This window comes from Cetorhinus maximus, chromosome 13 (assembly GCF_964194155.1).
Source record: "Cetorhinus maximus chromosome 13, sCetMax3.hap1.1, whole genome shotgun sequence".
In the NCBI taxonomy this organism is placed as follows: Eukaryota; Metazoa; Chordata; class Chondrichthyes; order Lamniformes; family Cetorhinidae; genus Cetorhinus; species Cetorhinus maximus.
The window spans coordinates 65,433,461-65,457,957 of record NC_135891.1 but is presented as its reverse complement, the minus strand read 5'-3'; the positions used below and the strand labels follow the sequence as shown (position 1 = coordinate 65,457,957).

The 24,497-nt window shown below is 41.2% G+C and overlaps 1 protein-coding gene across 1 annotated transcript in view; it reads right to left on the bottom strand.

Annotated features, from left to right (window-relative positions):
• Positions 1–580: 580 nt before the first annotated feature.
• Positions 581–24,497, bottom strand: part of rab22a (RAB22A, member RAS oncogene family) — a 64,536-nt gene continuing 40,619 nt past the window's right edge. The window contains exons 4-7 of the mRNA XM_078555488.1: positions 20,755–20,826; positions 19,834–19,940; positions 12,369–12,478; positions 581–11,473 (exon numbers count right to left, since the gene is read on the bottom strand). Coding sequence (XP_078411614.1) covers positions 11,376–11,473; positions 12,369–12,478; positions 19,834–19,940; positions 20,755–20,826 — 387 coding nt within the window. The 3' untranslated portion in view covers positions 581–11,375. The remainder of the gene's footprint in view (positions 11,474–12,368; positions 12,479–19,833; positions 19,941–20,754; positions 20,827–24,497) is intronic.

Genomic DNA, 24,497 nt, shown 5'->3' with positions numbered 1-24,497 from the left:
ACCACAGAGACTCAGGCTTCCTTTTAACCGGTTTTATTCAAGCATATGCAAGGGAGCCGCAATCATTCCTAAGAATGAAGACCCAGCTCCCAGATTGATTACATTTCATTACTTTTGTACTTTTTCTTATCATAATACATTTGAATACATCCAATCAGTAACTGACACACCGGTCCCATGCTAATTCTATCCTACTGAGTACATAAACATGTGATTTTGCTAACCAATTATTCTAAAGGATGTATACATAATTAGATTATCCAATCAAAATTAAAACATATACGCTAGAACCTTGGTTCTCACAACTCAAGGCTGTTTGTGTTTCATCAAAGCCCCCTCTTTGTCCCTTGTTCGTCTTCCCATATCTAAGCTAAAACCATCTGCCCCTTCCCTATGTGAGGGTGGAGTACACTTAATCTAATTTATGTCATACTTTTGTCTCCAGTCTGATTCTCAAGGCTGTGCAATGCTCATCTGGTAGCAGCCATGTCTGCCTGAAGATTTTAAGGGTTTTTCAGTAAATTTTTACATTTTTAATTCCCCCCTAACAATCTGAACACCAAAACAGGCCAAGCATCAATAAACAAAAAATGTATTAGTTTTATTAATAAACTGCATACAATTTTCTCTTGCACATTAGAAAATACATCATTGACAGTGTAGTGATTTTAGCAATTATTGGCTACACAAGACAAATGCATACTTAGCATCTCCAGGTTTAAATGATTCTGTATTGATGTGTTACGCTAATCTACTGGTTGTAAACTAAAATATGGGTCATACACTTCAGTACTATGACAAAACTTTATAGTTAAACAGGTTATACACCTCACTTTCTGGTGTTAAGAGTAACATATTATATAGGTACAATGATTAAACGATTCATTTCTGTCTGGGCCCAGCCCAAGTTTTAAACAGTCTATTCCTACCCTTCAGATATGCTGAACAAAAAAAATTCTTTCACAACTAGTAATTAGGCAACATTTCATGCATTAAAGCAAAATGAGTTGCAGGCTTCGATTTATACCAGTGCTGTCACTAGGATTCAGTTAAGCGCCAACGATAGGTGTGCATCAATTATCTACAGAATTCAATTTAACTATTAAAAAAAAGCAGTCAGCAGTACAATTCCAGTCTATGTCAAAGTTTGGCTGTGTCTGGAGAGAGCAATTCCAGCTGTGTAACGAGAGGTGTGACCATTTCAGGGAATTAACCAAAAACCCTTTGTACCTTAGCAGTGCAGCTACCAACCCCCTCCTTCTGCTGTCTATACCAGTGGCGCAAACAGGCCCATCCTGCAAAACCCCAATGACAGTGCAGGCCCACGAACATATGGGAATGCTATTTGGCCATCAGGATTGGGATGTGAACATGAAGGGTTAATTCCATGGCTTGAATGGAAATGTACCTCAAGAGACCAAGACCCCAGTACAATTACAACAGCCAGTGAACAGCACATGGACATTGCTCCCCTAATATTAAAAGTAGAATCATGTGCAAGTTTAGACCATCACACAACATTCCAGAGTATTGCGACAATATTAAACTGTATTGACTTTGTCCACTTTTCCCTGTTATAATAATATGTTCTGAATCAGTGACAACATGGTATCTGCCGAAAGTATTGGTGAGCCAGAACATGCACTCTGTGGCAAAGCATTCTGGTGCTACAATGTGTGCCACCCTCGGGGCTCATACCCACGTTTCCCCTGCCCAGCAGGAAGGATAATCAGAGTGAATCTTGCGGCTGGTCACACACCGACGGGCTAGATGAGGCCTAGGAGCAGGTTTCGCCTCTTGTGCTTTTGGATACTGCACAATAAATGGAGGCAGTGAGTATAATTAGAAAACGGAAGATTTTGCAACAGTTTGAAGAGAAGCGTACGTGAGTGAAGAGTGTGTGCAATAATGTGAGCATTCCTATTCCTTTGCAAACTTAAAGGGTTTTTAAAAGCACTCAAAACCACCAGTCTTTTGGTTATTCAGAGTATGGGCTGATATAATTTCAGAGCTGTACATTTTGCTCAGACTTGTCTTGAATATTTACATTTTACAGTTACTAGCCAATACCTCATGGTGTTGCAAACAGGCAGTCAAAACTGACTATAGGTTTCAAGTGAAGAGGGATAAGAAAACATGGATTATTGGATCAAAGCCTGCAGATGTAATTCAGCCCCATTTCAACATCATATGTTTTACCTTTATGTTTATATTAGCATTATAAACTACAAATCATAATGAAAACAGCCTCTGTAATTATACACTCCTGCCAGTGGCAGTGCTGTTGCATCACCTCAGGAGGGAGGCTAGGGGTATAATCATGGCATGACTAGTTTATTTAGGCAGCTTCAGTATAAATGTGGGCATGGAAGTTTAAAAAGGAACAAACTGACAGGAAATGTGCACAGCTGTAAGATCTTTAATGTATTACATATAACATACTGGACTTCAGATTAAATCTGATTATATTTAGGAAGTGATCTATGAGTCAGGTCATTTTTTTCTACATTTTCATCAGTTGAGAAACTGCACTAAAAGATAAAATTACAGATCCCCATCCCTTACCTTATATGGATTTGGAAAGGTAACAGTATGCAAAAGCCTTTAATAATAAGGACAAGTCTGATTAAAGTGAGTTTATTGTGGTGGACAGAACAGAGTGGCTGTGCAGTTAGCATAGTGAAAGTGGTAAATACATTCAAACAAGGCCAGCACTGTTTAGAAGCATGTGATTATGTTACAAATAATTGTGTTGGCCCCTCATACACCTTACTCTGAAGAAATGCTGCATGCCATGTGCACATTTCTGTAACATGTATCTACAAGCGTTTGAGGCTGGATTTGTACACATGCCACTCAACCCTCCATGCACCCCACCCCCACTCAGGCTGTACTACATGGCAAATGACCATACAATCAGACATTAAAAAGCTGCTGGAGTTGTATTCTATTGTGTTAGGTGCTTGCTCCATTACTGAAATGGTCTAATCACAACTGTGTAACACAAAAGGATCATGCAATGCAGTGTGGGCAGACTGCCCTACAAACAATTTGTAGCCCAAAAATGGTACTGTAATATGAATTCTCCTTTTAAGTGCAACAACATTCAATGAACAAGCTCCAATTGGATTACAAAGGGGGTCAAGGTCAGCCAGCAAATCCTTGGGATGCAAGTTGCTATCACACAGATCCACACATCAATGGGAAAAGGTTAAAAAAATTTAGGAACAATACATGGAAAAGTTACAATATTGCATGCTGTAAATGTCCACCCAGCAGTCTGTCCATCCTCAGTGCTCCCCTAGTTGTATCAGTGTGTGAACAATGAACAAACTTCAAAAGGCAAACTCACATTCCAGCCATTTGGTGAATTCAGATAAACAAACAGCCAGAAAGCATGCTTCATGCACTAAAACTCTCAACTTTTCCAAATACAATATAAAATGCAGTGTGGCTTATCAACAAATGGCACATTTTCTCTCCATAAAGGCTGCACTTAATGAAGAGGGAGGAAGGATAGGAAAAGATAGAGGGGAAGGAAAGGAGAGAGAAGAAAATCAAAATCGTAGGAAGATCAAACCATGACTACGGAAACCATTCCACCTCCCCAGTGTTCACACACTGACAACTAGGGGAGCACCGAGGATGGACAGACTGATGGGTGGACATTTATAGCATGCAATATTGTAACTTTTCCATGTATTGTTCCTAAATTTTTTAACCTTTTCCCATTGATGTGTGTCTGAGCCAGCGAGTCACTTGCACCACTTGAAAGATCAGAAATGGAATCTAAAGAGTAGAGGAAAAAATTGGTTTCAAACCAGAGATGAACATTCAGAGCCTTTGGCCATTTCTACTCATTCACAATAACTGTGTTGAACTGAGGGCGTATTAACAAATGGATACTTGAATTGCCTGCCTCAGCTCAACACTAGGGGGACTATTTTCAAACTGCATATCTTTCTACTAAAATACTTGGTTGTATATTCATTGAGGAATCAATGCAAGTTTCTTTGAGAAAAATCACAAAATATAAAGAGTTGGTATTTAGCATACACTTGAGGGTCTGCCCAGTTTCCCAACTTCAGCAGTGAAGAAGTCATCTGACTGCTTAACCAGGGAGCCAGAAGTGTAGTCACTAGGATTCCACCAAGTGTCTTGGTGAGTGTGAAATTTTCAGTCTATTTGAAGCAAAGAAAAACATCCACAAACAGTTATATATTCTGCCCTTCCAAATAGAGAGCATTTGGAGCTGATTGATAGGAGTGTGATGCAAGAACAATTGGGATCATGATGGGAGCAATATGTGCTGATAATTTAAAGAACATTATATAAACACACTGGTGGAACATAAAAATCTACAGGCTCCAGTCCTACTCTGCTAATGGGCACAATGTGCCCAGTAGCAAAATTGACAAGATTTGCTAAAAACACAATCACAGTTAATGAAGAAACGTTTGGAGATAAAAATGGAATGGGACCGGTGATGGGGAGAAGAGGGGATGGTGTGGTACTCACACACTGATTTACTCACCGGGATTCTTTCTTAATAAAGTAGTTCCATTAAAGCAGCGACCCAACCTGCTTCACCATACCAGGGCAGAATCTCTGCTAATGGCAACTAGGTTCTAGTCCACTCAATATGGAGACAAAAGGGAGTAATTTGTTGGATGGAAACTCTGTAATCTTGTTTTAAAACCAGGATCATGAAATTTTGGCTGGGATTTCTGCCCTTGGTGGTCATCACCACCTGCTGTGGCAGTCTCTGCTGCATTTGCTACAGTGGAAGACAGTGGGCTGAGGACAGTTGCAGGATTTGTTGGCCTGTTTTCTCTGGGCCTTCAGTCAGCAGAGCTTTCAGTTTCTCCTCGCTTGTTCCAATGCCCAGTCAGCCCCCAGAGGTCCCTGCCACCAGCAGCTGTTGCTCAGTTGTCTGTGTCTGCCATCTTTTATCTTACTTGCAGGTGTCCTTGTAGTGGAGGTTTTTTATGTAACTAAGATTTTTTTTTCAGAACAAGCTATACCACAAGCTGTCATGGAGACACCCAAGGTCAGGACATTGGCACCAGCTGGACCTGAACATAGTCAGATGTAATTCTCTTAACAGCACCCCCAACATATGCAGCTACCATAAGCACTGGATGCAACACAGATTGCTGTGGGAGACAAGGACTAAATCCGGATAGGACCTTGACTTCTTGTTGCTATCAAGCCCCGCTTGCTTCTTTGCTGCTGTCACTGGCCCTTTCTCTGCCCCTTCCTCCAAAGGAAAATAAAGGTTAAAAACTCCTGATACTGTGTTTTGGTGGGATAGGTGTAGGGGGTGTAATTCCACCCATTTAAAAACAGTGCAAGAAGAAAGATAGTGGTGGGAATTTAGCTCTGAAAGATCAAACCGTGACTGAAATCTCTGACATTCAGAGATATGCTTCCTTCCTGCCCTTGGAGTTGGTGTCTCCATTGGTCACGGTTATGCCTCCAAGGCTAATCTGTCCTGTTTCAAAATTAATTTAAGAATGATCCACTGCTGCCCTACATGCCCTGAATATCCATCTAGGATAAGCAGGGGGCTAGGGAGAAACCAACAGACACTATCATTCTCAAAAAATATTCAGAAACATGAAACATCCACAGGAGTGGATAGGATCAAATGTTGCATCTTCTTTAAAAAAGGGGAAGTGATAAGGCAGGAAATGACAGGTTAGTTAGAGAGGCTTGGCTTATCAGGAACAGGGTGGATTTGTGAAGGATAGGTCATATCAGGCCAGTTTAGTTAAATCAGTTAACTATTAAACAATTTATCTAAAATTTGTGTAAATCAGATAAAGGGACCATAGTGAATGTTGCATATGTGGATTTTCAAGCTCTTGATAAAAATGCTACGTAAGAGATGCAGTTAAAAATGAAGTAACACAGTATTAAAAGGAATGTAACTACGTGAATATAAAAAGTGAACGGAAAGATGGCTATAAGACAGAAATCAAGTGGTATGAATACATGTATGTTTTTTGATTGGTGGCATGTGAGTAGTGGTATGTCCCAGGAATTTGTGAGCTCTTGTTTTGTCATTCACAATAATTTGGACGTGGTGATACAGTTTGCTGTTTCTCAATTAGGAGGCCACAGTAAACTGTTTGGAGGAATGCAAGTGATTGAAGGAAGACATGATTGTAGAGAGCAGATAGGTGGCAGATCAAAGCAGAGAAAATGCAAAGTATTGTATTTTGGGAAAAATAACCGTGAATTGAGGCTATTGAATGAAAAGCAAGGAAGTGACGTTGACTTCGTATAAGCCTTTATTGCAATATGCAATATATCTATTAGAGCAATGGGAAAAACAAGTACAGCAAAAGTTTACTCAGTTGATATACAGCATAAGAGGCTATATAGACATGAGGAAACTTGGGAGTTTCAATGGAAGAGAGAGATAACTATGGGGGATCTTAAGATAATAAAAGGTTTTCAGGGGTAGAAAGTGGAAGTTCCTATTGGTTGGTGAATTGATAACAACGGGTAAGGACACAGAAAATTCCACAAGAATGAAGCTGGCAGGCAAAAGAAATTTTTCTTCTTTTTAATTCATCAGGTTATCAGAACAAGGAATGCTTTCCCACAAGCAGTTACTGAGGCAACATTTATAACAGTGTTACAAAGGGAACTTTTAAATATTTGAAAAGGAAAAATATGAAAGAGTTGGTAAAAGGGTTTAAATTAGTTAGGTTAACCAATCCAACTCTGACAGGTGCAATTGGGTAAATACTGTTCATCTGTGTGGATTTTTTTTCTATTTCGAAAAAAAATTCTCTAACTTAAAAGGAATTTGTACTTAGGTTATATGGCACAGATACACTCTCCACAAACTACAGAAGCGTAGCTTAGCATTATTGATTCTGGGAAATTACACACATAACATGCACTTAAATACCACTAGAGATAAACAATGTTGCACAGAATCGCTTAAATCACTCGGATCTGCTGCAGTTTAAGTTGAAATTAACTAACCAGTTAACACTAACACCAGATCCCCAAAATGAATCGCCCTGCAGGTCTTGCAGATGATGGGTGGGATTATGTTGTGGAGCAGGCACAACCAACAATGAAGGTAACCTGAAAAGGTCATCTAACTTTCGTCTTTATTATGTTCCTGCCTGGAAGGTGTAGAATGAAAGGTTTAGGATAGGCAGCATTGTGTAGGAGCCATAGGTAAATTGTCAGGTAAAAGCAAAAAACTACAGATGCTGGAAATCCAAAACAAAAACAAAAATACCTGGAAAAACTCAGCAGGTCTGGCAGCATCTGTGGAGAGGAGCACAATTAACGTTTCGAGTCCGCATGACTCTTCAACAGAACTGTTTGGAGGAATGTTGAATCTTCTGTTGAAGAGTCATGCGGACTCGAAACGTTAACTGTGCTCCTCTCCACAGATGTTGCCAGACCTGCTGAGTTTTTCCAGGTATTTTTGTAAATTGTCAGGGCCTATCTAGCATTGTTCTATGTGACAACAATACTACCAGTTGCGGCCTAACTGAGAGAAGTTAAATAAGCAGCCAAGGACAGACTGACTGCCCTTAATTCAAATCAATTGATGTGCAAAATACACAATTACTTCCAATTCCATTTAAGACAGCCCATCCCATCCTGTTACTACTATCAACTATAGGAGATGCTGTTAAAGAGACAATGTCCTACCTTTAACCAAAATAGAGGGTTCCTCAGCTGCATAAAAAATGGTGTTAAACTACAACTTTGGATACTGCCATCAGACTCCACAAGCTAAACTGCGGTCTTTATGGTGCTTCCATCAGGTCCTCATTCGCTCACCAAATCCTTTGGCTGATTCCAATCTCTCACACTAATCCTTCTTCACCTCTGCCTCCTGGCAGAGAGATCTGTCAGTAATCCAGGAGGCCTCTCTCAAAAATTCCTCTCTGCCTCTTCATAGCAATTCAGCAAGCCTGAAGTGACCCCAAAACCCATTTAATCGTTAGAATGATTTGTATGCCATGGGCTGTAATTACCCTCTTTTCCAGAAGTCCATTTATTACGTTCTTGAAGAACCATAAAGATATTCAATCAGTACATTTTCAAGTCTAGGTCCACCAGATAATCAGCCTCTACATGGGAAAGGGAGAAATGTGGACGACTACAACATGACCATAAACCTGCCTCAATGTAAACACTCATTTGTATCCCCCATGCCAACCTTCTGGAAAATGGTGCTGCCAATGCCGTTTAGATGTAGTAGTAAAACAATCCAGACATCCAATCTCACTCCCTCCTTCCTCTTTTGATATGGGTGACCTCTAGTTCTACCTGTCTTCACACCTCAAACATACTATCTTACTTTCATATTGTCTTTGCCTTGGATCAGATTCTCTCCAGATTGAAGGATGTTGCTATAAATATTAATTACGACAAATCTATTTAAGAATCTCAACAAAGGACTGCTTTTTAAAACCAAGATTTTATGCTGAGAAACAAACTCACTCCCCTTGCACTTCTTGTTCGGAGGTGGATTTGAAACCATTCATTAAGTTGTGCTGAGAACTTACCTTTCCAAGTGCTTAGATGGGTTTATTGCATCAGAATATGGAATTTTGCATTATTACCATAAACATTCAAACAAACACACTGAATTTTATTTGCCCATGAAAGTTAGCACTGCATTGCACTGTGAAAATTATTATTAACATGGGGGAAAGGGAGAAATACGGACGACTACAACAGGACCATAAACCTGCCTCAAAGTAAACACTCTCATTTGTACTCCCCATGCCGACCTTCTGGAAAATGGTGCTGCCAATGCCGTTTAGATGTACTTGCTGCTTAGCTATCTGCTGCGGCTCAGTGGTCGCACTCACTTTGGAGGTAGAAGATTGTGGGTTCAAGTCCGACCCCACAAATTTGAGCACAAAATCTAGGCTGACACTCCAGTGAAGCCCTGAGGTCAGGGATGCCGCCCTTCATGGAAGATGTTAAACAAAGAGCTCATCTGTACTCTTGTGTGGCTGCAAAAGATCTCATGGCATTATTTCAAAGAAGAGCAGGGGAGTTCTCTCCAGTGACCTGGCCGATTATTTATCCCTCAACCAACATTACTAAATCAGATTACCTGGTCTTTAAACCTTTGTTTGTAGGAGCCTGTCGTGTGGAAATTGATTGCCATAACATTGACTACACTTCAAAAGTACTTAATTAACTGTAAAGTGCTCTGGGGCATCCTGAGGTCATGAAAGGTGCTATATGAATGCAAGCTGCTTCTTTCTAAATCTGAAAACATCACCAGCTAATGCTCAAGTTATATGAAATTACTGGGGCGGAAGTGAAAGCCACATAGACCACTATCCCAGCTGGATAGTCACACTACTCCCAACAGAAAAGGGATACTAAAATTACACTTTGATAGCTAACTGGCCCGGCCTAGGTTAGGTTATCCATATCCACCGAAAACCAAAGGAGAGGCTGGAATCACTAATGTAATGGCAGGTTTCTCAACAAGATAGTCGTAATTCAACTATTTTGAATGGTTTGAGATTCTTGCAAATCAGAATTGTCTATTTCAGGTAGACCAACTACAGCAAGGGAAAAATAAACTTCAATATGTTCTTTGGTGGAGCGGGTTGGAGGCAAAAAATGGAGAAAAAAAAGAGAAAGGTGCACTGTGATTAACCCTCAGACATTCTTCCCCAACCATGGCAGTTAGCCAATAGATAACCCCAATAACATGTTGAAGAGTACCAACAACCGTCACTAAATACCCAGCAGCATTCATTCAACTCTGGCCAAATTGATCATGCATAAACTTTCTTGGATTTCACACCTTAAGTTGCACTCATCCATGATAACCAGCAGTGTCTTGCTGACATGGTTACAGTAAATGCAATGCACTATTACATTAAAGAGACACAATCCCTTTTACAGCTCCTGCCACTTTCTGACAATACTCTTTAGTGTTAATCTGGGTGTTCTTTTAAAATCGAACACCCTTCTGATTTATATCTCTTAAATCTTTCATATCGTCCACTTAAGCAAGCATGGTTTGCAGACATACATTCACATACAGATTGAATACCAGAAAACAAACTACACAACCTACTTCATTCCCTTCCTTGGGTTCCAACCCAAGGATTTAGACATTGCCGTCTAAGCTGTGCAAACCTTCACCCCATACTCAGAAATCCAGGCCCACTTCACCATCAGTTAAAATTCATCGTTGTAGGATTAAATACAAGAGCCAAGAATATTTCCCTGGACTTAAGACATTATTCCTTTCTGTATAGAGATGCAGGTTGCCTTCTCATCTGACTGTTTCAACCTTTGATGGGGTAGATTTTAGAGTCACCAGCTGGCTCCCCTTCAGACATGAGATTCTACAGCGAGCTTCTGCAGAATACTTGACCACGAAGCACACTAAAGCAGAACTCCAGCTTGTCCTCACCAGCCATCCACACGCACAAAGTTTCAGCAGGGTAGGCAGGGTGATCAGGAGCAGGAACAGTAGTTAATTTTTCCCTTCCCTGGTCAGATCGGGTAACGTAGCACAGACCAAGATCAAACCTGGGACTACACAACATGGCATATTTATCTAATTAGCCACAAGGGGAGGTAATAGTTTTCTCCTTACAACGGTACAGAGGCCATCATATGTTGAAGCCTGCCTGCTTCGAAGTGGCAGTAACTCATCTCACTTGGATATTCTTAACAGCCAGAGGGCAACAGGCATAGAGAGAGAGGGAGAGATAGAGGTTTTTGGATCCTTTCAATCCAAAGTGCTTGAGTTCAAACAGTCATGTTCTGCAGACTGAACTGTGCCTTCCTTAAACAAAAGGTTCTTCTTTTGCTGGGAATATGTAGTCGTGGAATAGTTACATGCTTAACAATGTATTTCCGAACACTTGGTTCAAGAGGTTTTAACAAAGGAATCACTTTAGATTGTTGAACTTGAGCAAAGAGCTGCAAAGTGCATTTTAAAAAGGGAGTCCAATTCTTGGTTACAAAACACAAACTAAACAAAGTGCTTCAGTTTTATAATTTCCCTTTTTTATGCAATTAATTGAGGTCTATTTACATGAAATGGAAAAAACCCAAGTTTGGTTTTGTACCTCTGTACCAGACTGCCGTTGGACGTCATTTAAACCATTCCCCGGTTCATTGGTTTCCCTGCTCTTGGACATATTGAGGAGTGAAACACGAACGATTGAAAAAGTGCTTGGAGCACTTGTGGAAGAATGTGGCAATAATAATTTTAAGAACGGTGATTATTCTTCCTTTGAGGACAGCACAGCAGAAAGGCTGAATGCAAGAGAGATGGTTTCACAGGGATCCATCCATCTTTTTATGTGCTTGCTCCGAGCCAGTCCAAGCACCGAGAACGGTCAGCAACAGCTACGTCTTGTGTCAGAAGGTTGTCTTCTCAGCTTGAATCCTTTATTGTTCGCTCCTGGGTTGACAGCTGTTGAAGGAATCCGACGACCTAAAGAGCCAGGGGAAAAGAAAGCGGAAATAACTGACCTCTGGGAAGATTTTTTTGATCTACACGACAAGGGTCGTGGTGGGAGTGGGGGCTGGCAGAGGTGGTGTGTGGGGAGGCAGGAAAGTGGAGTTAAAGCCAGAAACAGATCTTGTTGAATAGGACAGTTCTGAGGTGCCAAATGACCTACTGATGCTCCTATTTCTTACGTTCTTATTTTGACTTTGCATCAGTCATGGTCTGCTCTGTCAAAGTTTAGCACTTCATTATTTGGCAAATGATACAGGAAACAGATATTTTCTGACAGATCAGATTGGGATTATAACTTTCAAGCATACAATGATGCTGTCCTTCTTGATAACACAGAACTTGTGCTAAAAAGAACAACGAAACAAACCGATGCACAAACCAAAGCTCCGGCAGTGTGACAGCCCACTGCCCATGATCATATTAAGTCAATATAAATTTGTTCTAGTTTATCTGAGATTTGTTGAAACTCAGGACTTGGAAAGAAGCTACTGAGAAGGGAGGAAAGGCTATTTGGTTTGATTGCACGCATGAGCATGTGCAAACCTCGTAACTCTCGAGGAGATTGTAACTAGCTTACTTATCCTTTCACATAGGAGGCTCACAGCTTTGCAGTAAAATGTCAGTGATTTGTAGTTTTGAGATGAATTGTTAACGACCCAAACTGACAAAGAACAGCCAGACTCGGAAGCCCCATCAAAACTGCTGGGGATTAGCAACCTCTCATTGGTACTGTTGGCTGCCAGTGAACTAATTATATTTAAAATTCTCACTGCGATTTTTTTCTTGGGTGGTGTGGGCAATACAGATGAAAACATGAGGCACACCGAATCTCTAACGACGAACTTCACAGAGCTAAGGCCATACTCACTAATTTCTGCAAACAGCTCATTGATGTTAATGGCATTTTTGGCACTAGTTTCCACAAAGACTGCATGGATGGAATCTGCATAGTCCTTGGCATCCTTTTCAAGTACTTCCCTGCAATAAAAGTCAAAAAGATGAGCATATGTTTGGTTTATATAATTCAGGAAAGATCTTCAGGAAAGGACTAATACAGGTGAATGATGGCAAGGAAACATTTACACTCCTTCAACCCTTCTCTAATTTATTGAAAGCAATTTAAGGGGAGGCGATGGCACAGTGGTATTGTCACTGGACTAGTATTCCAAAGACCCAGGTTAATGTTCTGGGGACCTGTGTCCCAATCTGTCATCCTTACCTGGTCTGGCCTACATGCGACTCCAGACCTACGGCAATGTGGTTGACTCTTAACTGCCCTCCGAACAAGAGCAATTAGGGATGGGCAATAAATGCTGGCCTAGCCAGCAGTGCCTACATCCCAAGAATGAATAATAAAAAATTAAATCAGTGGTTTTGGGGGGCTGTTGGGAGGGAAGGGTTAGGCCTGCAACGGTCATCATTCAAAGTAGCATTTAAAATCATGTGTCAGAGTTGCAAACCTTTTCTTGAGGTAAACACACTTCTATTACAGATTGCAAATATCAGCAGTACCAACTGCGAATTGAGAGATTGATTTGTTACAAATGTATTTTATACAATGGGCAGAATAGTCACAAGATGGGTAACAATGAGATGAGGTTTGATTCAAGTTTTCATCTGCAGGCAGAAGAACAGCCAGCAAGCTAATGACACTGTCAAGAAAGCTGCATGTTGCCAACCACATCGGGTCTCTAATGACATTAAGGCACCTCCTTGATTTATTGCTGCTAGGCCACACGAAGTAAGCAGATGGTGACAGGTCTGACAAATCTAAAATTCCTTAAGAAAATTTCTCCTGCTCCTTAAGCCGATTACATCTTTGCTACTGGAAGCTGTCTTCTGCCTAGCAACAAAACCCAGCTTCAGTTCCAATTATGGCTGAGGTGGTGGTGAGGAAAGATAGTTAAACTATTTCTCACCATGCCGGAGGTACGTGGACATACACATCCTTTAGGAGGTGAAATCAGGGCCTAGGTGCAAAGTTATGGTCTCTTTAAAGTGCTCAAATCATCAGTTTTAGGCAAAAAAATTTTTAACAACAGACGTAGACCTCCTATGTCACTGTTCACTGAGGATTGCAGTATGGTGTGATGTTTAGCTGCTAATGCAGCATATCTCTAAGGCTGGTCCTTTGATTGTCATATCCAAACATCAGAGGGCAGTTGGAACTGCCTGTAAAGTTTAGGTACCAGGTCAATGATCGATTTTATTTTTTTTCTCCCCAGATTATCAAAGTTTGATGAAAGTACATTACATGCTACAGTTTAAAAGTTTTCAAACACTGATCCTTTTCACAAACAGAGTAACCAGTAGGTGGGAGTGTTGAGCCAAGCCAGAAGGTTCAGAAACATTGTGAAAGCAGTGTTTTAAACTTTAATGGTTCTGTATTATCACTAATGTTTGTGGCAGCTGTTAATGTTCACTTTCTAAAACAGATTCCCATCTTTTAAGTTATCCGAACAGTACTGCAATTTTGAAACCACAGCACTTGGCGAGTTTTTGAAATAATGCACGCTGGAGAGAGCAGGGTGTGAGGAGGATTTTTTTGCCAGAATTTACTGCATAAAATAGCCAGCAGTGTGTTAAATATTACAAGTGATCCACCCATTCCTTACTGTGAGGATTACAGTACTATTTCCCCATCAAAACCAGCCCCAAGCGAAGAAAATGTTTTATTTTTTAAATTGGCAATAAGCACTGGTCCCTATTTCTGTACTGTCCCTGTACATTATATTTCATCGACATCAGTAAAAAGATTACCTTGGGTGTAAAGTCTTTGGTCAGTGCAGCACCAAGCCAGAGTGCTCACCAACGTTTGGCCAAGGCCCTAAACTCAAGCAGGTTATGAGGAAAGGCCGAGTAGGTTCGGTCTGAACTCATTGGAGTTTAGAAGAACGACAGGTAATCTCATTGAAACAATTAAGATTCTGAGGGGGCTTGACAGGGTAGATGCCGAGAGGATATTTCCTCTCGGGGGGAATCTTGACCAAGGATGCATAGCTTAAAAAAAAAGAGTTGGCCACTTAAGATGGAGATGAGGAGGAATTTCTTCTCAGGGGGTTGTTAGTCTTTGGAATTCTCTCTCAAACAGTGGAGGCTGGGTAATTGATTATATTCAAGGCTGAGGCAGACAGATTTTTATTGACAAGGGAGTCAAGAGTTACAGGACACAGGCAAGAAAGTGGAGTTAAGGCCACAATCAGATCAGCCATGATCTTATTGAATGGCAGAGCAGGCTCGATAGGCTGAATGGCCTACTCCTGTTCCTATTTCTTATGGTATTATGCTTGAGGCCGATCACAAGACACTATCCTATGTATATCTTGCTTGTTAGGATGCAGGCAGAGAGCAGAGGGTTACAGAAGGTAGGAGGCATATTAGCAAGGGTGATGGCTAAGAGGTGGGGGAGGGGCTGCAACACTATCCTGTTAGGTGTATTTCAATCTTGGCTAAATCTGCTTATGCATTTCACTGTGCTGATAGAATTCTCCGAGTTTCATCTCTGAAGTAGGTGACACTATTGTGCACAAGGCCACATGTAGAGGCAAGACAAGTGGACTGCAGTCCAATGCAGCCACTTGCCCCACCCAGCATCAGTAGGTCTCCAATTTCACACCGCCCACTGATTTTCACCTCACCACCATGACCGCCCCACTCCTTCCCAACGTCGGTTTAAAAATTCAAACTAGTTCCCAGCAGAGACAAACGCAGCTTTTGAGTGTACATGTGAGGGCCTCTGGCCTTGAGACCCGGGATTAAGAGTTGATTACTTAATAGAGCTTCCCCGACAGTGATCATTATTAACTAGATGACTGAAAAGGAGCCCCACACTACATCCTTGCACCCAACCCTTCTGCCCCCAAACACCAGAACTGGTCCCCTCTATCCCAAGACCCTGTATCTTTCCCCTGACTCCCCACCCCAAACCATTCCTGGGAACATCCTCTTCACTGCATCTTTGCCAATGGCACCACACAAACTAGTTTCTATTACTCCCATACGTATCAACTGCCTATTCTGTTCCAGAATGATCCCCCAGCACCCAAACCACCACTAAGCACCTAAGGGGCTTGAGCAATTGCAATACAGGGGTGGTTAGTGGTGGGTTGGGAGATCACCACCACCAGGGAAAAGTTACTGAGAAAACTATGAGACTAATGGTTGACAAGTCCCCTGGACCTGATTCCCGCATCCTAGGGCTTAAAAGAACTGGCTGCTGAGATATTAGAGATATTGATTATAATCTTCCAAAATTCCTTAGATTCTGGAAGGATGGCAGTGAATTGAAAATAATGAATGTAACACCTTTATTCAAGAAAGGAGGGAGGCAAAACAGGAAACTATAGGCCAAAAATAAAAACAAAAAGCTAAAAGCTACTGCGGATGCTGGAAATCCAAAACAAAAACAGAATTACCTGGAAAAACTCAGCAGGTCTGGCAGCATCGGCGGAGAAGAAATCAGTTAACGTTTCGAGCCTTCATGGCCCTTCGGCAGAACCGAAGGGCCATGAAGGCTCGAAACGTTAACTGATTTCTTTTCTGCCGATGCTGCCAGACCTGCTGAGTTTTTCCAAACTATAGGCCAGTTAGCCTAACATCTGTCATAGGGAAATTGCTAAAACCATTATTAAAGGAGGCTATGGCAGAACACTGAGAAAATCAGAATGGGCTCAGGCAGAGTCAACATGGTTTTGTGAAAGGGAAATCCTGTTTAACTAATTTATTAGAATTCTTTGAGAAAGTAACAAGAAAGGTGGATAAAGGGGAACCTGTAAATGTTGTGTACTTGGATTTCCAAAAGGCTTTAATAAGGTGCCATCCTAAAGGTTACTACACAAAGTAAGAACTCATGGTGTAGGGAGTAACATATTAGCATAGATAGAGGGGTTGGTTAGCTAGTAAGAAGTAGGGCGTAGGGATAAAAGGGGTCATTTTCGGGTCGGCAAGCTGCAACTAGTAAGCATCAGTGCTGGGGCCTCAACTATTTACAATCCACCAATGACTTGGATGAAGGGATTGAATGTAAGGCAGTTTAAATTGCAAGGTAGGTAGGAAACTAAGTTGTCAAGTGGAAGTAAAGAGTCTACAAAGGGATATAGAAATGTTAAATGAGGGGCAAAAATTTGGCAGATAGAGTATAATGCAGGAAAAATGTGAACTTGTCCACTTTGGCAGGAAGAATAGAAAAGCAGCATATTATTTAAATTGAGAGATTGCAGAACTCGGTGGTACAGAGGGATCTGGGTGTTCTGGTACATGAATCACAAGTAGTGTGTAGGTACAGCAAGTGATTGGGAGGGTAAATGGAATCTTGGCATTTATTGCAAAGGGAATTGAATATACAAGTAGCAAAGTTTTACTGCAGGTATACTTGGCCTTGGTGAGACATCTGGAGTACTGTGTACAGTATTCATCTCCTTATTTGAAAAGGGACAAAATTGTGTTAGCGCTTCAGAGAAGGTTCACTTAGTTCATTCCTGGGATAAAGGGCTTATCCAATGAAGAAAGGTTGAGCAGGTTTGGCCATTGGAGTTTAGAAGAACGAGTGGTGATCTTATTGAAACATATAAGATCCTGAGGAGGCTTGATAGGGTGGACACTAAGAGGTTGTTTCCTCTTGTGGGGAGACTAGAATGAAGGAACACAGTTTAAAATTAAGAGTTCTCCCTTTTAAATGGAGATAAGGAGAATTTTTTCTCAGAGTCAGTCTGTGGAATTCTCTTCACTAGAAAGTAGTGGAGGCTAGGGTCATTGAACTTATTCAAGGCTGAGTTAGATAGATTTTGGATATAAAATGGAGTTAAGAATTATTGGGGGCCGACAGGAAGGTGGAGTTGAGGTCAGAATCAGATCAGCCATGACCTTATTGAATGGTGGAGCAGGCTTAAGTGGTCATATGGCCTACTCTTGCTCCTAGGTTCCTATGATATTCACCCAAGCAGGAACTCCTCTTTCATCCTACCAGATCTGGAAGCCCCCTTCCCAGTGCTCACACACATTCTGGTCACTGATCTCAGACCTCCGCAATCTGCTGTTCCCAAACCTCAGGACCACACACACACACACACACACACACACACACAAACACAACTAAATTCATCCATCCCATTGCCCCACATGCAGTCCCTGCATTCAACCTCAACCATCTTCTCTTTCTTTCTATTCTGCACTTTATAGTTGAGATAAGTTAACTCTGAATAGTGCACATCTACTGATTAGGTTCCCTGGGAACATGCAGTTAATCACACTGCACATTTAAACATTGCATCCCCAACTCATCATGAGCAATGCCACAGGAGATCTGCCAATACGGAAATTGAGATTAGTCTGTCACACATTGTATAAACTTATTTAAGAAGAAATGCTGGTGTTATCCAATCTGCAAAGAAACCAGGTCAGCCTCAGGAAATGTCTTCTAATTAAGGAATCATACTTCTTTTTATGTACTCTATAAAGGGAGTGTCAAACTGCCCATAAGCAATTTTCTCTAATTGAGTTCAGTAAGGCACAGAAATGAAGCTCCATAAATTTTGAATAGGACAGACTAGTTATGCATAGCTGCACTTCAGCAGTAATCGTGTTATATGGCATAATACTGCCGTTATTAAACAATACAACATGCTAGTTATCATAAGCAACATGCAGGACAGCCATTACTAGAAATTTATAAAATAACAAAAACCTAAACACCAAACCATGCACACATTTTAATTTTGGTCACAACAGTACATAAAGCATAATTCATTTCTGACCTATGCGATGAACATTTGTTTCTACAAGGTATCCATTCTAACTTTACTTCTCATGTTGCCTATAATACTCAAGACTCCTGATAAGAAGGAATTCTCTCCATAACATTCTCAAGGGCTCCCATCATCTGGAATTCACCCTTGTAACACTAAAATCCCCAGCAGAAGAAACTCTCCTTATCCAGAACACTCTGACTCCAACCCATATTTTATCTGAAGCTATCTTTCTAAATCCCCTAGTTCAGTTACTTCAATCAACTCTCCTAACTTTCATACAAACCTAAGAAATAGGATAGCCCAGACACCCCCTCAACTCTGCTCCACCATAAATAAGATCATGGTTGACCTTCCATCTCAACTCTGCTTTGCTGCACTATCCCCATAACCCTTAGGCAGAACTATTTCAGCCTTTAGCATGCTCAATGACTGAGCAGCCACAGCCCCCTGGGGTAGGGAATGCCAAAGATTCACAACTCTCAATTAAGAAATTTCTCATCATCTCAATCTTAATTGATGGACCCCCCAGTTTCTAAATTCCCCAGCCAAAGGAAACATGTTCTCAGCATCTACCCTGTCATGGACCTTCAGAATTTTATATTTCAACAAGATCACCTCTCATTTTTCTAAATTATAGGGAATAAAGGCCTAGCGTACTCAATCTCTTCTCATAGAGCAATCCTTCCACCTGAGGAATTAAATCTAGTGAACTTTTGCTGTTCCACCTCCAAGGCAAGTACATTGCCAGCATTTTCTACCTTAGGTAAGGTGGCCAAAACTGTACACAGCACTCCATGTGTCATTTCACCAAAGTACAACTGCAGCAAGGCTACCTTACTCTTGTACTCCACCCCCTTGCAATAAAGGGAGACATACTTTTTGCCTTCCAAATTGCTTCCTGACCTGTATGCTAATTTTAGAACACCCAAATCTTCTGAATACCAATACTTAATAGTTTCTCACCATTTAAAAATATTCTGTTTTTCTAATCTTCTGATCAAAGTGAATAACCTCATAATTCCTCACATATACTCCATCTGCCCCCTTCTTGGCCAATCACTTAACCTGCCCATATCCTTTCGCATAACTTAGTGCCCTCCTCACAGCTTACTTGCCCACCCTGCCTCATATTGCCAGTCAACTTGGATACATTACATTTGGTCCCTTTATCTAAGTCGTTAATTATTTTATCTCAACTATTTACAATCTATAAGTTGTACCACAATTCTGCACTTTTCTCTGAAGCACCTTGGTGTGTTTCATTGTGTAAAAAAAAACTATAAAAGATAGCAGTAGTATTTTTTTTGAAACAATCTCCTTCTGAATATTTCAATGGAATTGATACTTAAAAAAACACCTGCAAACTGGTATGAGAGCAGAGGCCTGGAATGAGTATCTCTTTGTCTCCGATGTCCCAGGCTCCAGCTTGGTCGTTGTCTCAGATGGCAAACTGAGGCAAATGTTTGCTATGTGACGAGTATTTTATCAACCAAAGTGCAATGCTTGATGCACTTAAAAATCAATTAGTTGTTAAACATGAAAGCATGCTCTCAAGTTTGACCCCAACTCCAGCACAATGCTGTATACCTGGCGTCAGTAAGGTCACATTTGTTTCCTGCAATTGCTACCACTATATTAGGAGGTCCGTGTTGTCGCAGTTCCTTCACCCAGTTCTTCAACGTTTGCAACGTCTCCTGTACAAGAGTATGACCAGAGTAATTAGTAGAGAAAACAACCACCCAGAGGCAATTTATGATTTCAAACCATTACCAATAATCAACTTGAGAAGAGAAAAAGTAATTTCCGCTTCCTCCCATTTGTGTAGCTGCATTAACTGCCCATGAGAGACGGTTTGTTTCCTGGCACCTGCTGATGAGATGCAGGCAGACAGTCCTTGGATCACTAGACCATACATTTTCTTTTTAATACCAGTTCAACTTTCTCTAGCTTCCATGCATTGCCTTGCTCCTGAAGAGGACAATGCATTGGAAGCAGAAGCTTGCCTGTAGTTTCTATTGAAAGTCAAGGCACTTCACTGGAACCAGCCATATGAACTGCAGTTGTCCTTTCCCAAATTGCACAATTCTTTTTACCAGGAACTTATTCCAGCAGCTCCTCTGAGAATGGACATGCTCCATCATACAGATCGGAATATGCATCTACTGAGGAAGGAAAGCCCCAGACAGGGAAGGATGACTTAAAACAATAAGTAGGATTCATTAGGTGAATGGGTCAATAGTTCAGCAAGTTACTGTGTGGCAGTGGCAGGAGGAACCAGAGTATTTAAATCCAAGTGAGCAGCTCATTCCTTTATCATTTACGTAGAGTTAAATATTGTAACTGTGGAATCACTGAATGAAACATTACCCACATTACAGTACGGTAATATCTGTTGGCTACTCCAGCAAAGTTTACCAAAAATAAACTTTCCTGTCAGGAGCTTTTAGCATTCCTCACTGTATTAATTCCCATCCTGGAGATGACTGATCAGCAACCACAATTTCTTACCTCTTTTGTGATATCATATACAATGATTGCAGCAGCTGATCCACGATAATACATTGGAGCTAACGCACGGAACTGTTCAGGGAAGGAATGGAAAAATAGTTAAATCAACAGGTGAATTGAATACTCAAGATAATGAAAGAAAAATAATTTGCATTTACCTATAATTGGAGATATTGGAGATAGAGGCCATCCTGCAAGTGAGGCAAGCAGCGCTGTGGGACATTGACAGATTCCTGGCAGGCAGGAGTTGCATTCTGCTCCAATTTGGAGATGGATCGTATGACATCAAGGTCAATGTCAGAAAGCACTGCACAATAAGGGTAGGGGAAATCTGGGAACAACCCCACCACCTCCCCACTCGAAAATCTGTCCAATTAAAAATGTAAACACTGAGCTTGACATATTTTTGTTGGGCAAGTTTATTAAGGGTTGCAGAACCAAAGGTGTAAAATGAGTCAACATACAGGTCAGCAATAATCTAACCGAATGGGTGAATAGGTTTCCTCCAGTAGCAATGCTCTGAACCGCATAGAAGATATGCAGTTTAGGGAAGAGAACAGGAGCAGAGCTTTTAGGAATAACAGAGAGGGGACAGAGAGGCAGACACCATGTTTTTCCAATTACAAAAGGAACTGTCTGGGGCAAGAATTTCATTCAATTGAAAGACTATTAAAATTAAAGTCATATGAAAGCAAAATGATCCTTATGAGGGCAAAAACAGAATCTTCCAGGGGGTCGCTCGAAAGAAGTTGCGACAGAAGCTCCAAGAAACAGCTTTGGCAAGAGACCAGGAGGAATGGCTGTGGCTTAGAACAAAATTCCAGGATAATTCAGTCAGACATGAAAGCTGCCATTAATTTCATACTCCATCAGTGATCCAGAGATACTGCATTATAATAATTTGTTACAGTGCTGCTTTAAATTTCTGCGTCGCTCATTGGCACTGCAAGTACAAATCCCTTTTAGAAAGAACATTAAGTTATGAGCAAATTGCCTGATCCTGTTAGCAAGAAGACCACACACTAACACTAATAAAAACGATGCATATGTCAGAGGGAGTGCTGCATTGCCATCGAAGCCGTCTTTTGGCTGAGGTATTAAACCAAGGCCCTGTCTGCCCTTTCAGGTGGCCATAACATATCCCATGGCAGTATTCTGAAGAGCAGCAGAGAGCTCTCACCAGTGTCCTGGCCAATATTTATCCCTTAACCAACATCACTTTATTAGGTCATTATCACAATGCTGTTTGTGGGAGCTTGCTGAGTGGAAAAATTTTGCCACACTTCCTACAAGAATGACTACACTTTTTAAAAAGTATTTCATTGGCTATAAAGAACTTTAGGAAGTTTTGAGGGCACGAAAGGCACTATATAAATTATTTCTTTTGCTATAGTTCCGATAATGCATTGAACCAACATCCTGCCTGACATACATGTTCAATATTGACTAAATGAGGAAGACCAGGAGGTATCCCTCTTATTGAAATTATTCCTAGATTGTTTACTGGGCAAAAGCCGAGTCAAATTTCTTACCCACAGAATAGTCGTGTCAGAATTAATAAAGGCTCATGAAATTGGGGGTAATATATCAGCATGAATGGAGGATTGGTTAATGAACAAGAAGCAGAGAGTAGGGATGGATAGGGAATTTTCAGGTTGGCAGGCTGTGACTAGTGCAGTGCTGCAAGGATCACTGCTCGGATCTCAGCTATTTACAATCTGTATTAATGACTTAGACAAAGAGACAGAGTAACGTATCCAAGTTTGTTGACGACACAAAGCTGGAAATGTAAGTTGTGAGGAGGACAGACAGATTTTTGGTCTCTCAGGGAATCAAGGCATATGTGGAGAAAGCAGATAGATCGGCCATGATCGTACTGAATGGCGGAGCATGCTTGAGGGCCTGTATAGTCTACTCCTGCTCCTATTTCTAATGTTATGTTCTTGACTATATGCTGCTTTGACAGATACAAGTACAATGTGAACTGAGACTCCAGATTGGCCTGGGAGAAGAACTAAACCCTGGATTATCATATTACAGGTCGTCAGAAAATTAAGGTAAAGAAAGCAGAGCTTGCATTTATACAGTGCCTTTCATGACATCAGGGCATCCCAACCATCAAATACAATATTGACTACACTTTAAAAGTAACACAGGAAAATAAAGCAGCCAATTATGCACACAGCAAGGTCACATAAACAGCAATGAATAAATAACCAGATAATCAGTTCTGTGGTGTTACCTGAGGGAATATTGACCAGGATTCTGGGAGGAACTTCTCTGCTGTTCTTCGAAGTAGTGCCTAGCTATCATTTCTGCCCACCTGAGGGTGAAGACAGGACCATGACTGATAGCCTCACCAGAAAGATAGCACCTTTGACAGTGCAGCACTCTCAATATTGACACCGAAGTGTAAGAATGTGCTGGGATTTGAACCCACGACCTACCGACTCAGAGGTGACTGTGCTTTCAAACAAGCCAAGGCCAATACTCTAGTATTTTAATTAACAATGGTATTAAGATATCAATGAAGATAATGAGCTTTATCTTCCTGGAGTGGCAATCACCGCTGGATTGCAACTCGCTCCTCAGACTGAAGCTTCACGTTACTCGCCCAGACTTCCATTCCAGGCCTGCTGAGAACTATGAAGCGTAGCTGCTTCTGGAGGCCTTCAGTGCAGCGTAGCAACATAGGCAGAAGTGAAGCCACACCCCCTTTTTTACAGCAACAACTGCTGTAAACCAGTAAATTTAAAGGTCTCGGTCATTTTGACAGGAGAGAAGGTAAGTGGGTAAAGGAGCGAGGGAGTAGGATGGTTGGGGGGTGGAGAAGAATAAAGGGGGTCAGGTTCTCTGTCAGGGCATGGTGGCCTGGGGGATAGCTGGGGTAGGGGAGCAGCACTGCCTGGGGGGGGTCAGGGACTTTGTGGGTTCTGGAGTGCTTTTACACTCCAGCTGATTTAGAGTTTCACTGGTTTTATATCGGTTATGAAAATCTCCAAGTGAATCCATGTAAAAACAGAGTAAGAATAGGGTAAACAGCTCAAGTCTGCAAGGTTCTGGCCAATTACAGAGCAATCCAGGCAGTGTAAAACCAGCAACTGGAGTATAAACTTCCTACGTAAGTACGGGGGACTTGCTTATGTCAGGACTTCAACCGGGTCCCTGTGTGTACGTTTCGAGTTCCTCTGGTCTCCGACTATCCGGAGATTGGATGTTCTGGGCCAATGTATTTTTAACTCAAGTAAATGGACGAGAACACGCTCAGGGACACTCAAGAACGAGAAATGGGAGATCTGTCATGGAAATACCTTTGTTAAAATATGAATAAAAAGTCAGTCTAAAAAACCTAAAAGGGCTGTGCTCTGAGCTTTCAATCATATTGAACAGTCTACCAAGACTTGGGGTTGTTCCCATCGATAGCAAAGACTCATGTGTTGCCAATATTTTAAAAGTTTCAGGTTTCAGACCTACTCCTAACTTCTCTGCAGTTCCTGGTTGAAAACTGTAGAATGAAAGCTGCTACACTAAAAGTTGTCTTGTAAGGGATTGCCACTCAGTTTTTCAGTGAGGCACAGTTCCAGGGATGAGGAACTTCAGTAATGAAGATAAACTGGAGAAATTGAGACTACTTTCCTTGAAGAAACAACAGAGGAGAATTAATAGAGGTATTCAAAATCACGAGGGGTCTGGACAGGGTAGTTATGAAGAAACTGTTCCCACTTGTGAAAGGATTGAAAATG